Source organism: Accipiter gentilis, chromosome 2, assembly GCF_929443795.1.
Source record: "Accipiter gentilis chromosome 2, bAccGen1.1, whole genome shotgun sequence".
NCBI lineage: Eukaryota > Metazoa > Chordata > Aves > Accipitriformes > Accipitridae > Astur > Astur gentilis.
The window spans coordinates 45,256,561-45,271,085 of NC_064881.1; the positions used below are offsets into that span (position 1 = coordinate 45,256,561).

At 39.5% G+C, this 14,525-nt stretch overlaps 1 protein-coding gene across 2 annotated transcripts in view; it reads right to left on the bottom strand.

Moving 5' to 3' along the window:
* Nucleotides 1-14,525, bottom strand: part of ADCY8 (adenylate cyclase 8) — a 131,785-nt gene that overhangs the window by 46,430 nt on the left and 70,830 nt on the right. For both annotated transcript variants that reach the window (XM_049827678.1, XM_049827670.1), the window contains exons 6-7: nt 6,771-6,929; nt 2,288-2,558 (exon numbers count right to left, since the gene is read on the bottom strand). In XM_049827678.1, coding sequence (XP_049683635.1) covers nt 2,288-2,558; nt 6,771-6,929 — 430 coding nt within the window. The remainder of the gene's footprint in view (nt 1-2,287; nt 2,559-6,770; nt 6,930-14,525) is intronic.

The window sequence follows — 14,525 nt, forward strand, 5'->3', positions numbered from 1 at the left end:
TGGTCTGAATTTCAGAGCAGGCTTACCTTACCGTTGGAGCCAAGGCACATGGTGCTAAATGTGCTGTGGACACATGTAGCTTTTATTAATGTCTGTGACTGTGTGCATAAAGAGTGGTTATTCTGTTCCTTACTCATATCAACATGACTTCAATTCGCTGGCTTAGGCTGCCCATAGAAAATTAGTCTGAGGTGAAGAATATGGATTGTGATGAATTTGAGTTTGGCAAGAGAGCTCACTAGAGACTTTGCCATTTTGTATTCTTCCTAACATAACTACAGGTAAAAGTAAGACACCTTTGATCAGACTTGCTCAAATTTTGTTGTAACTTACATTGGGTAAAGAAATAATTTAAATGTTATCGGCAAATATTCAAACATTTGGAGTGATTCATTGTTGGGTTGCTGCAACTTGGGTTCTCAAGGTCTGCTGCTGCCAGTGACTTTTAACCTGCATAATTAATGCTATTAAATGTTTATTCTGTCCAATACTGACACAACTCTGGAAAAAGTTACTATATCTTAGTGTAATTTAAATCTGCCATATGAATTTTCAGCTGAAATACATTATTTATGAGTAGTAATGACTATTGTCTCAACTTTAAAATTGAAAATTACATAATAATTGAATCACATATGGAATAGCAGATTTTTAAAATCTTGTCTCCACCAAGAAGCTTATTGTAAAACTGTGTAATGTAAAATTAGAGTTATTTCCAGCAAAAAACCAAGTTCTTAAAAAAAAAAAAACCAGTGCGAAACTATTCTAAAAATGGATTGTTTATTGCCATAAGACAAAAATCTGCTTTAAAACAACTGTTTAGTTATACCTATTTCAATTATTTTCATGGGCTTTTTACTAGTTTATTGGGTGGAAGTTGTTCAATAATCGAATAAAAATATTAGTCCTTTATTTCATTCCTTGTCTTTGGTAGTATCAAGGTCAAGTTTAACTGAGAAAATGATCAACGAAAAGATAGCCTACTCCTCATAGGTTTTTTGGGCTACAGGAATTGGAATGTCTTAAAGGGAAAGAAGAAGAAACAGAGAGAGATCAGAAGATATTCACAGCATCATGCACCCATACCTCTATTCCTAATGAAATGAGAATATAGAGACAGGTCAACAAAATACAGAGAATACTAAAAGGCAGTGTACATGCAGATACACAGATGTACAGAACATATATAAAACAGGGTTTTTATATAACAGCAAACTATGCCATGCTCCAGTTCAGTTTGAAGAGACGAAGACACCACCATGGGCTGACTGAGTGTGAAGGCTTTTCACTTCTGAGCAGATTTGTAAGAAGCAGAAGACGACTGACAAAGCAAGACCTCCACACAACGCCTGAAGTTCAACAGACAGTGCAGACAAGTAGGACTGAGGATGTACAGCAGAAGAAAGGATATGTCATGTCATTACAGATCCCTCAGAAAAATGGAAGAAAAGCTCCAGCTGACCTTGTTTCGTAAAGCCTCATCAATCTTTCAAATGCAGTGAAAAGAGTGGTGTCTGAGGGCATTTTAACCTTTCCATCTTTAATACCTCTAAGCAAGCAGATTTCACAAAGCGATTTTTATGACTGTACAAGAATTGCTGGTTCCCAGGGTGCTAGCAATTAGCCATGCAGTGCTTTTCAAAAAGATCTGCTCAGAAGCAGTTGTTATTATCTCATATTTCTATTGAGCTATGCATGACCTTAGAGCCTAACTCACCTGCTAGTGAACCTTAATTATGTCTTAGAATCCAGGTTTTTAATATTTTTTTATTAAAAAAGAAAAAAAAGAAAAAAAGTGAAGAATGGACAGACTTTTTTCACGAGGTGCTTTCGTAAAGTAGATTTTTTTTTTCTTTCCCTTATATACCAATAACCTACACTATGATTTTTCCTCTGGCAAAACATCCATTCACTCATCCCTTTACTTTGATGGCAGTGCAGTGAAAATATGCAATGAGTTCACACCCTGGCTAGAATGTCCCAGCTAGTTTAGTAACATTAGCTTTACTTTTAATTTATTTCTTTATGGACTGGTTTAATTAAAACTAAGCTGCGTAGTATTTAATTTCAGTTGGAAAAAATCCTCAAAACCTCTGGTCCCCTGGCATTTCCCCAGTTTGGATACCCGTTTTATTTCTGCCCTGAAAAAAATTGTTTAGTCCTCTGCTGTTACAGTATGTGTTAGAATAAAGGTTAAAGATGAATTTGTCTCCTCTGAGGCTTCCATTATTGAAATGCATCCAAGCATGCATTCATACTTGATGACATTAAAGGAAGTTTGACTTACATTCTGTTTTCCCACTATGTTATCAAATGGAAGTTCAGGGCTCCAGGATCCTTCGGTAAATGTTGCTCCACTGTTTCTCCTGTCAGAGGAGCTGACAGCCTCTTTCACAATATCTTCAGGCAAAGTCAACAGACTCTCCTCAGGTTGTTTAATTAAATAAGTCTCAATGTTATGTTTCCTCAAGAATTCATTACGCTCTTTGCCATGCCCTTCTTCAACTTTATAATCCCCGTTCAGGCAGTCCAGAGTGGCTTTGGAGATGTGAATTCTCCTGCATAAGTGAAATAAGTAGTAGCAAATACTGATTGTGCTCTAGTATACGTACGTAAGAAGGAGTTTATGATCTCTGTATCATTTTTAACATGACGGATAAACAGAAGGGTTTCTATTGTATATAATGATTTCTATAAAGAAAATTACATAGTGTATTCAACAAACATGAGCTTCATTTGGGGAAAAATACTCTCAAGACGTGTTCTCATCAGTAGGATCTCATGAATGCACAAAGTCCTGTCACAGGAAAAAACATTTTGATATTCACACCTGATACCTTTGCTCACAGTAATAGTTTAATGGGAGACCTTCCTGAGTATAATATGAGTGAATGAAAATTGCCGCTTCAGGTAAATATGGTGAGATGAAAATATATGGTATGCATTAGAGTAGCTTATGTGGTGACCTTTAATTTCCTTAGGTTAGCTGAGGTAGCTTAGACAGTTGAAATCAGTGGTCTGATTGCATCTGAAGTGAATTAGGGAAATAGGGAAACTATATAAAGGCAAATGAGGTGATAATTTCTGGTAAGACTAAGTGATGACTTCAAAAAGCTTTTGCAAAAGTAAAGCTGAATTTAAGAGATGACATACAAAAAGCTCAGATTTTGCAAAAGCATAATAGGGTTTGGGATGTCTTCTAACCAAACCTGGTGGTGTTTGGTATTTGGACTTTCTTAACCAAAAGTATGACTGCTTGAGAAGAACAGAAAGAAGTTTAAGTAAAAAAAAAAAAAAAAAAAAAAAAAAAAAAAGAAAAGAAGTAGGTCTTTCTTATCTTTATGTTTAAGAAATCTTCAAGTTCCTACATGTAGGGTAAATTGCAGACACCTCTAAAACACATCCACATGGTTAGCCATGCTATACTTTATAATGCAGCATCATAAATGCAATAAGAGATGTTCATTAGACTTTGAGCAAACTCAAGCAAATAAATGTAGTGACTCCATTAAAATTGGTTTATTTTTCAACCTTTTGATGCATGGCACTTTCTAAAAGTCAGTCTTGCAGATGCATTCCTAAAATTCAGAGTCAGCTAAAACTCTTGATAATACATGTTGAGGCATTTTTCTCAGGTGACACAAATTGGCTTGTCTCCACTGAAGGAAATGGTCCTAGCATGCCCCTTGGGAACTTCTGGAATGTAAAGGATGCCACTACAGAGTTAAATTGCATAAAATACTGATGGAGTAAAAAGCTATAAGTACATGTATGATGTGCATGTATCGCCAGAAAATAAAGTACTGGTTGTCTTTAAGCTGTGCGAAATGCCCAGGAGTATCAGAATTTGGAACAATCTCGGTCTAGGTGGAGTATTAAATATCAGTATCTAACTAAAAGATCAAAAATTTGTCTCTCAGCCATTTTTTAACCTTTTTTAGCTTCCCTCTGAAGTCAACAAGGTTTTGTACAACTTTCATGGTCTGAAGTCATGCCGTTATGAAGTCTGCAGAGATCAGTACTCTTTTGCAGTCAAATGTCAGTAAAACTGACAAAAAAAACCAGTAATTTTTTTTTTTTTTTCAAATATAAGCAAATTTTGGCTTGGACTTTAAAACCATAGCATATGACCTCTCAGAAAGACAATGCATTACCTAGCTCTTAGAAACCCTAATAGGCTAAATTGATTTAAGTAAAGTACTAAATTAAAAAAAAAAAAAAAAAAAAAAAAAAAGGAAAAAGAGAAGAAAGAAAAAGAAAGTGATACATTAGTTGCCGGAGTGACTATCTTTGTGCTGAGTTTCAACTAAAATGATTTGGGAAGATTGTATTATAAAGCCCTGAAATATGGATTTTACAATGGAAATGATAACAGCTTTAACTAGAGCATGGACCTGGCTATTGATGTAATACCCTTAAATGGACCAAATATTAATAAATAGTTGGTAGATTAAAAATATTTTCTGGTTTCACCTTTAGTACATCTTGCTTAAGAAAAGTTAAAATATACAGTGGAATGATGTCTTTCTAATTTTATACAAACACATTAAATTGGGAACCTGAGTACTGAGGTAAAAAAGTATAGCCTGTCCTGCTCTTGAAAACATATCAGGCCCAAAGTTCTGGATGATACTTGTCATTGATACATCCTGGAAAATTAATTATTAGGTAGGTTTTATGCCAATTCAGCACCAGAGGTTAATACCTAGATACACCAGGTGAAGACTATTAGAAGATGGGGTCCTGGCAGAAGAACGACTCTGAAATAACACTGTAGGATCTGGCACGGTTTCCTTCTCAGGTGTTGTGGAGGCATTTTTTTCCTCTGAAAACCAGAACTGATGGCTTTTCTTCCGTGCTCCCGACTGCCTCCGTCCACGACAGCTGGGCCGCCCGCTTGTGCTCCTCCGCTCGAGGCCGGTCTGTCCCCGCATCACCCCACGCTTATGAGTTCTCGGGGTGATATTCAACCTCCAAGGAGAAGAGCTGAGCCCCTTCTCCCCTGCCCCCAAACTGGGTGGAGGGATCCTTCCCATCCCAGGCAGGCGAGCTGCCTCCCTCCGCTGTGCACTCGGGAAAGGGCTCTGGTTTATCTTTGCTCTTCTTCTTCCCACGCTGTGGGAGCAGGACCATTCATAACCCCAGGGCAGCTTTTCTGATGAAACAGAGGGAAGCAGTGCAGCTCTGGGAATGGGAATGATCTCAGTATTGTGGCAAGCAGGGGGATTTGAATGCTGGCAGCAGGGAGAAGTAAGGAGAGGCTGAAGCGAACTTAACTGCTCCATTAAATCTGCTCTGTGTGCTGGGAAAGCCTGATGTAAATCACTTTTTTGCGGGACTTGGTGTATTGCTGTCACATACAGGCTTTGTTCTGTTGGCAAACTGATATGCAGGAGTGGAAATCACTCTGCTCCAATAGACTGCAACCTAGCCAGGCATTTTATCAACAGCAAGGTGGTGCATTCTCTGGGTTATTCATTAATAGCCGTACTACTTGCACACATTAGCAGTAATAAACTATACTTTTTGCAGGTGTGGATGGTGAAACTTAGAAGATTGATTAGCCCACGTTAACAAAGCAGCATGTGACCTTTCTTAGTCATCTGGGGCTGTCATGTGAGATAAGCAGCAGGGAAAGAAACTTTTTTTCTGCAATTTTATACACTGGTGACACATGCAGAGAATAGAAGTTGTTTTCAGAGCATGAAATGTTTCATTTTCTGCTGATTCTAAGAATATATATTAGTATAAAGGTCTACTATGGGGAACGATGAAAGGGGCCTGCATTTGCAAATGCAATATAAAGCAAATATCTTTCTAACTTCCTGGGAATATGACAGCTCTGACAGATCCTGATGTGTGTGTAGGGAGTACAGCACATGACTCAGATTTGATGACTGAAAACCTCTCTCACTCAGGATGACAGTATCACTCAGACTTTTTCCACATAAAGATGTCTGCTGTTATTGCTTCTGTGTTCCACGGCCAAAAATTGAATTGTTGTAGGACATCTTTTACTCTGCCTTTCATCAGTGGAAGGTGGAACTGAAAGTGAACAACGTATTCCTGCAACCACTACGGTTGCTTCAAATTTAGGATTTGTAACTTCCAAACTACAGTGAGATACAGGTCATGTCAGGCAGAAATAACATTTTGTCTTCCAGGTGAATCAGCCACATCAGACAAATTAAAACTAGGCAGCTCAATGGAAAACCATATAATTTCACATATAGACAGGGTGACGTAAATGTCTCAAAACATCTACTAAAGCATGAAATTATTTAAAAGACTTCCCAGAGAGCCTGCTGTCCATAATGCCTTGTTATAACAACCTATGAACACATAATTCTTCCTACACTTTGTGCACTATTAAATAAAATAAACTACAGCCTTGTGCCTTACAGCAGCATTTGAATGCAAAGGATGAGAGAATGAAGCCTGGAAAATCTCAGGAATGGTCGACACCTAACTGGGAAATTTGAGCTACCTGTGAGTATTATATGGCCTGAATACAACCACTGACCTTTTCCAGGAAATCATAGCTGGCAAAGAAAAAGAAATATTTTTGTCTTTTCCAATGCCTCTGCAAGCTGACCATTTCTACCTATTTTGACTATACCCTCACAAATCGTTGCCAAACACAATAAAGGGGGGGGAAAAAAAAAGGTCATTATTTGTGAAATAATGTAAGAAAATTAATCTGTTAGCAAAGTTAACAGTGTACTGTGTTGGCAATGTTTTCTGACTGTGGGAAATACATGTTGTCTTACCCAGGAATTCCACCTGACTCGAGTTTGTTTGCAATATCCACATCCCATGACCAGACATCAAACTGCCACTTTCGCAGGCCCAGCACTCCACACAGGACTGATCCGGAATGTATCCCTATTCTCATGTCAATGTCATGCTTTGTTCTTGACCTAACATATCTGTTAAAAAAAAAAAAAAAAAAAAAAGAAAAGATCAGACTCATGAAAGTATATGCCACAGTTTTTCATACCTTCTAGGAAAGAATTTGATGTAAAATACAATGTCATTTGTTACAAAGAAACACTTTGTAAAATGAAGAGATAACTTCCTAGGTAGCAAAGTACAGGTAGTGATAAAGTGACTCTAAAAGCCAGGTTATCATTAAGCGCTTAATTGCATGCATGGTTCAGTGGAACATGTTATTCTTCCTAACAGACAGAAGGAGAAAGATAGGGAGAGAAAAGATGTGTGAGTGAAGTGTCTGGACTCACTGAGTCCTTTAGCTTGAAATTATAAAAGAGCATTCAATAAAATTACAAAAACTATTCTCATCAAACCTGCATATACTTTTATATTCTATTGTACTTTTCTGAATACTTTTCAATATTTCAAAAATGTTACTTTATTGACTGAAATTTTCCAGTTACTCTTTGTCCAAAGGTGAATTATTTTCAGTAGATTTGGCCAGAACACCATTTGCTCTGTTATGATAACGACGTGATCCTAAAATCAGTCTCCTTCATTCTGTGTGATGGCAAAGACCATTTCACCTCTCAAAATGAAACACATGCAGGCATATTTGTTAACAGACTCAGAAAAGGGACTTTGTCCCAGCACTGTTTTCAATTAATATGTCTATTGATTGTAAATGGAATCTTACTGTGTTTAAATAGTATCTTCCTCTTCTGATATGAGACAATATATATTATTCACAGCCACAGGCACCTTGGTAGTGTCTTAGACCCAAGACTGCATCTTCCGAATCAGTATCGAGATACTCCAGCACATCACCATGGAAAGTTCACAACTGAAATAATTGAGCTGTATCCATTAGGATAGCAAAGAGAGCACTTTTCTAGTTGTGCCTGTGTGACAACTATTATTTGCACCAGAAATACTATTAGAGCTAGTGCTCATTAATATTTGAGTAGCATGCTCGGGATAGGAAAAGCGCATTGCTAGTGTTGGTGTACAAACAAGGCTGCTGTTTCTCTGTAAAGGGTCCCAGTTCTACGGTCACTGAAGTCAATAGCAGCACAGCAAGATGGCACGACAGAGCAGGCAAAGAATAAACAGCTCTATTTCACAACTCTGAAGCTAACGGCTGTTGCCTCAGATGCCTCAGTCACGACCTTGACAGACCCTCTCTAGAGGAGAAAAGGGTAAATTGTTTACTGCATTCAGTACTTGGCATTTCATTGTTGCAATGGGGCATCAATTCAGTTTATGGGGAAAAAAATAAAGGCAGAAGAGCTATTAAATGGAGAGAAACTAGTCATATAAAAATGTGAGGAATTGAAAATAAGCAATTCGTCTTTATTTCCCTTTCTTGCACATTCTGAAACTTTGGAGAAAAGCATGCATATGGTAAGTCCCAGTGCAGTTGTTTGCCTACAATAAGATTTGTTCATCATATCAGGAAGCTAACATAATTCAGATATCTAAAAGAGATTTTTAAAAGTTAGTCATAACATAATAAAAAAGAATCTTTGAGATGGGATTTATCTGCATTGTGATACTCCGAGTTCATAGTTTTCTCTTACAAATTTTTTTATTAGTTTGCAAGCAAGCGGGCTTGAAGTATCAAAATTAAAGAGTCACCTGTCTCTGGAAGATGGGACATGGAAACAACTCCTCCACACTGAAGTAGTGCCTTAGATGTTGTGAGAACAGCTAAGAGAAGTAAGAACACTGCAATTTGTAATGTGTTTTGAAGAATTTTTATAGGTATGCTACAAAAATATCTAAACTAACACTCATAGCTGTCAGAGGAATTGTCACACAACTCCCCAGATGATCATTTCCTCAGCCTGCCTTTTTCTTTTGTTCAAACTAAAATAATTATTTCTCTTTTTATGTCTGATTTCCTTATCTTGAAATAAAAAGCTAATTGGATCCAGAGGAATAATTGAGCAAAAAGCTTTTCATTGTAAAAATTCACACAATAAGAGGACCCTAAGTTTAATAACATGGTCTAAAAGTATATGTTAATGTACTCTCTCTCTCTACATATCTATACACATTCTTAGACCAATTTAGATTTTAAGTACTATAGTATTTAATTGCTAATAAATACTAGTATTTAACATTGAACAAATACTAGCACTGGGCAATCATCAATGGCATGGAATTTAACAAGTCCAAAATGCCAAATGGAGTAACACCAGGTACAAGTCTAAATTGAGAGAGGAATGGCTGGAGAGCAGCTCTGCAGAAAGGGATCTGGGGGTGCTGGTCGGCAGCAGGTTCACAATGAGTCAGAGGAGTGTCCTGGCAGCTGAGAGGGCAAACCCCATCCTGGGGGGCATCAAACACAGCGTAACCAGCCGGTCAAAGGAGGTGATTATCCCGCTGTATTCAGCATTGGTGTGGCCTCACCTGGAGCATTGTGTGCAGTTCTGGGCCCCAAAATTTAAGAAGGATGTGAAGGTCCTTGAATGTGTCCAGAGGAGGGCAACAAAGCTGGCGAAAGGGCTGGAAGGCATGTCCTGTGAGGAGCGGCTAAGGATTTTGGGCTTGTTTAGTTTGGAGAAAGGAGGCCGATGGATGACCTCATTGCTCTCTACAGCTTCCTGAGGAGGGGACGTGGAGCGGGAGGTGCTGACCTCTTCTCCCTGGGATCCAGTGATAGGATGCATGGGAACGGTTCAAAGCTGCACCAGGGGAGTTTTAGACTGGATATCAGGAAGCATTTCTTTACTGAGAGGGTGGACAACATAGCAACAGGCTTCCTAGAGAGGTGATTGATGCCCTGAGCCTGTCAGTGTCTAAGATGTATTTGGACAATGCCCTTAATAACATACTTTAACTTGGTCAGCCCTGAGTTTGTCAGGCAGTTGGACCAGATTATAGAATCAGAGAATCATAGAATGGTTTGGGTTGGAAGGGACCTTAAAGATCCAACCCCCCTGCCATGGGCAGGGACACCTTCCACTAGACCAGGTTGCTCAAAGCCCCATCCAACCTGGCCTTGAACACTTCCAGGGATGGGGCATCCACAGCCTCTCTGGGCAACCTGTTCCAGTGCCTCACCATCCTCACAGTGACGAACTTCTTCCTTACATCTAGTCTAAATCTACCCTCTTTCAGTTTAAAGCCATTACCCTTTGCCCTATGACTGCATGCACTTGTAAAAAGTTTCTCTCCAGCTTTCTTGTAGAACCCCTTTAAGTACTGGAAGGCTGCTAGAAGGTGTGCTTGGAGCCTTCTCTTCTCCAGGCTGAACAACCCCAACTCTCTCAGCCTGTCTTCATAGGAGAGGTGCTGCAGCCCCCTGATCATCTTCGTGACCCTCCTCTGGACTTGCTTCAACAGGTGCATGTCCTTCTTATGGTGGGGACCCCAGAGCTAAATGCAGTACTCCAGGTGGGACTCACCAAAGTGGAGTAGAGGGGGAGAATCACCTCCCTCAACCTGCTGGTCATGCTTCTTTTGATGCAGCCCAGGATATGGTTGGCTTTCTGGGCTGCAGGCACATATTCTTGGGTCATGTTGAGATTCTTGTTAACCAACGCCCCCAAGTCTTTCTCCTCAGGGCTGCTCTCAACCCACTCATCGCCCACCCTGTAACTGTGCTTGGCATTGCCCTGACCCATGTGCAGGACCTTGCACTTGGCCTTCTTGTACTTCATGAGGTTCTCACGGGCCCACCTCTCAAGCCTGTCAAGGTCCCTCTGGATGGCATCCCTTCCCTCCGGTGTATCAACCACACCACACAGCTTAGTGTCATCAGCAAACTTGTTGAGGGTGCACTCATGCATCCCACTACCCATGTCACTGACAAATGCTAAACAGTGCCAGTCCCAATACCAACCCCTGAAGAACACCACTTTTCACTGGTTTCCATTTGGACATCAAGCTGTTGACCGCAAATCTTTGAGTGCGACCATCCGGCCAATTCCTCATCCACCGAGTGGTCCACCCATCAAATCCAGGTCTCTCCAATTTAGAGACAAGGATGTTGTCAAATGCTTTGCACAAGTCCAGATAGATGACGTCAGTTGCTCTTTCCTTATCTACCAACTCTGTAACCCTGTTGTAGAAGGCTACCAAATTTGTCAGGCATAAGTCACCCTTATTGAAGCCACATTGGCTGTCATCAATCACCTCCTTATTTTCCATGTGCCTTAGCATAGTTGCCAGGAGGATCTGCTCTGTGATCTTGCCAGGCACAGAGGTGAGACTGACTGGCCTGTAGACGATTGTTGTAGATCCCTTGCAATTGAAATATGCTATTCTATTCTATTCTATTCTATTCTATTCTATTCTATTAAATACTATAAATTATAGTCTTGTATTTGTACCCTATATGGGAACTAACAGACACAGATCTCTTTGGAGAGAGCAGGTACAAATGATGGTGCAACTGAGCAATGCATCCCTCTGTTTCCAGAGTGTTTGCTAAGGATTGCTAGATTTTAACTTTACTTTTGTTCATAAAAGTGTGGTGATGGCTTTGACATCCTCAATCAGCCACATAGGACTTCTGCATTTCTTCAAAACTTCACATAGCTGTGCTCTCCACACCGCCTCCTGCATGACACTGCAGACTCTAATCAATGTCCTATTCCCCTTGCCTTATCTGTTGTCTTTCACAGACTCCCAGCAACTTCTTCCTGCATGCTGCTCAGGTGATATCTGATCTCAGCTCTTCATCTGCAGTCAGTGCGGATTTGGCTACCTGCCTGCATCCTTCGACTGAGGGTTGTTCTGTTTTTCTGTCTGCTGCAGTGCTGGTGCACCTGCAGGGCCCTATCTTCACATCTTCCTCTTGCTTGCCCTTCACAGCAATGTGCTCTTATGTTGATAGGTAGGAAACTAATTGCATGAGGGGACCTGATTGCATCAAGCCACAGGCAGTCGGAGATATATTTAAACAAGCCCTGTCCAGAACATGAATTGAAACACAACAGCGATGTAGTCTTGCTCCCATTGCTTTACTTATTGTAAGGTAAGACTAAGGGAACCTGTTGAGAATCTGTTTGTGGAGACGTTAGTTTTCACTAAACTTTTGCTGTAAAGTTTTAACTTGAATAAAGAGTAAATAGTTGTAGTTTAAAAGTGAGGTGATTGGTTAATATGTAAAAAGCCATGGAATTATTGTTTCTTTTTAAAATTTGGAGTGATGTGGGGTGAAATGGATTTATGAATTATGTAGAAAAGGGGACTTCATCATGGTCAAACCCAACTCCCTAACAGTCAGACCACCACATACTTCATGAGGTCTTGTTTATCGATGGTTATAGGAAAAAAAGCAATTAAAAACTTTGAAACAACGAACTCTGGATCATCTTCATTATTAGGGGTAGTTCTTATTTATCCAGAAAAAACTGCTCATAAATAGTAGTGTGTACTAGGTACTGAAAAAATGAAGAGAGTTCATTTGCATAAGCTCAGGTGTTCCACATCTTTTACTTCTCTCTCTTAAATTTATTCAACTATCGATGAAGCTTCTAATTAAAAAAAACGTATTTGCTTCAACTGCTTTACAGGTTCTGCAAATACTTTGATGAAGCACATGCATGAAGCTGCATTATTGATGATCTATAAATCAGGCCCGTTTACCTCAAAAGCTGTCTGATATCTTATCCAGGATGAGCCAACTGTGGCTGATGCTGTTCATGCAGTTCATCTCATTTCAGTCAAGTCAGTGATAGCAATTTCATTGATTTTAATTGGATCTTGGCATTTCGTTCTGGCCAGCATACTTTGATAGGTATTTGATTTTTGTGTTGTTCATCAGAGGCTTTTCTATTTGCTTGTTGAAGGTAAGCCAAAAGTCAGAAGTCTGCTTTTCAACCTTTTCTGTAGCTGCCAAAAATCTGAATGCCCTGAACTTCACACCTTGCAAGTTCAGACAGTGACTACATCTGTGCTGACCAGTTCAACTGTGCAAGGTTCTGTCTGTGCTTTGAGATACTTGAAACAGCTCCAGAATGTTTTTTTCCTGGTCAGCTAGCTCTCTCAACCTGTTCCCAGGTTCGGCGGTTTGCATGTGACGAAGACTATTTCCAGTCGGCAATTTGAATGCAACTGCCTGGTTTGGAAGCAAAAAGAGTTGAGAAGAATGGAGTTGGCCAGTCTGTGCCAGTTTTTCTTGGTGACAGCTAACATTCCCTTGGGCTGTTTAATTTACCTATCAAGACATAGCCACTATCATCGTCATGCAGTTGTAATAGGAAAATCTATGTATTCTGGTTGAAGTAAATAAGGGTCTTAGCTGACCGTGCTTTGAGCAGAATGTTGGACTAGTGATGTCCTGATGTCCTCTTCAAACTGAACTGTTCTATGATCCTAAAATTCAATTACATAGAGAACTTTTTGGTTAGGTTTAACAGATTTGCGCAATTTTCCTAAATGAACTCAAATGCTTTGTGTTGCTGACATGAGAGGGTAGTAGGTGAACTGAGGTATTGCTCTTTTTGGTGTGACTCTGGGAACCGTGTCATGTTTGCGAAGGAGATGTCCATTATTCTTAAAAACCTAGGTAACAGGATGCACTAAACTACTGAACATTTCGAAGAATACAGTTCAGGTACTATGAATCACAGGAAGTAACACTTTGTAGATGGACTTTACACAGCATTGAATTTACAATTTAAGGTAGATATTATCCCAAGAAGCCAGTTTAATAGAGCTCCAGGGTGAGTTTACCTTGGAATTCGAGCTGGATTCCAATGTCAGCAGAAACTATTATCTGGAGAAGTTTCATATCATCAGACTTATCATTAATATAATTGACTTGTTCTGAGTTCAGATGGATACTATAGCAACACGGACAGAGTTAAACCACTGCTATATTCCTGTTTTTTATGTCAGTCTGTTCTGAGAGGCAGGAAACTAATATAGCACAAGGGACTACAAACAATATTATCAGAAGTCTGCTTTTTCATTTGAAAACTATGTTATAAAAAGCTATATAAACATTCCTATGCCATCTTGCCAATATAACTTTGATGGTATTTGGTGGCACATTCAAAGAAAAGAGGTCTCAGAGGTACAGGAACCTATTAATCTCTACCTAGTTCAATTCAAATAGTCACCCAACAGCAAAAACAGGGAAAGATACAGTGTCCTGACACTCTGTTCATTCGCAGTCAGTGGCTGAAATGGACACGTGGAGGTGGTGATGCGATCAAGCCCCAGTGTGAAACTTATTCCCTCTGTGGCCTGTCTGAAAAGCGCTGGCCGAACTTGTGACTATCTTGCAATGCCCCTTTCCACCACCACACAGAAATGGAGGTAAGCAATAGGTTTTGGTTTTGTGAAGCATTACTCCGTCTTCCATGAATCAGGGCTCATTCCATTGTAGGCTGAGCCTTGTACATTATAGAAGAAATAATCTGTGGAAGGAGTCCAGAACTGGATCAATTATATTATTACATAATCATATAATTAAATAATGATTTATTAATCATGGAATATGAAAGCAATTCCTGGCTGCTTCATTGCCTGAGTAAATTCTTTAACAAGCATTGATCACTTCATGGTTTTTTTTAATACCCAACAGATGAAGTTAAAATCAGGTTTTCGTGCTAAAGGCAGGAAACCTGCCA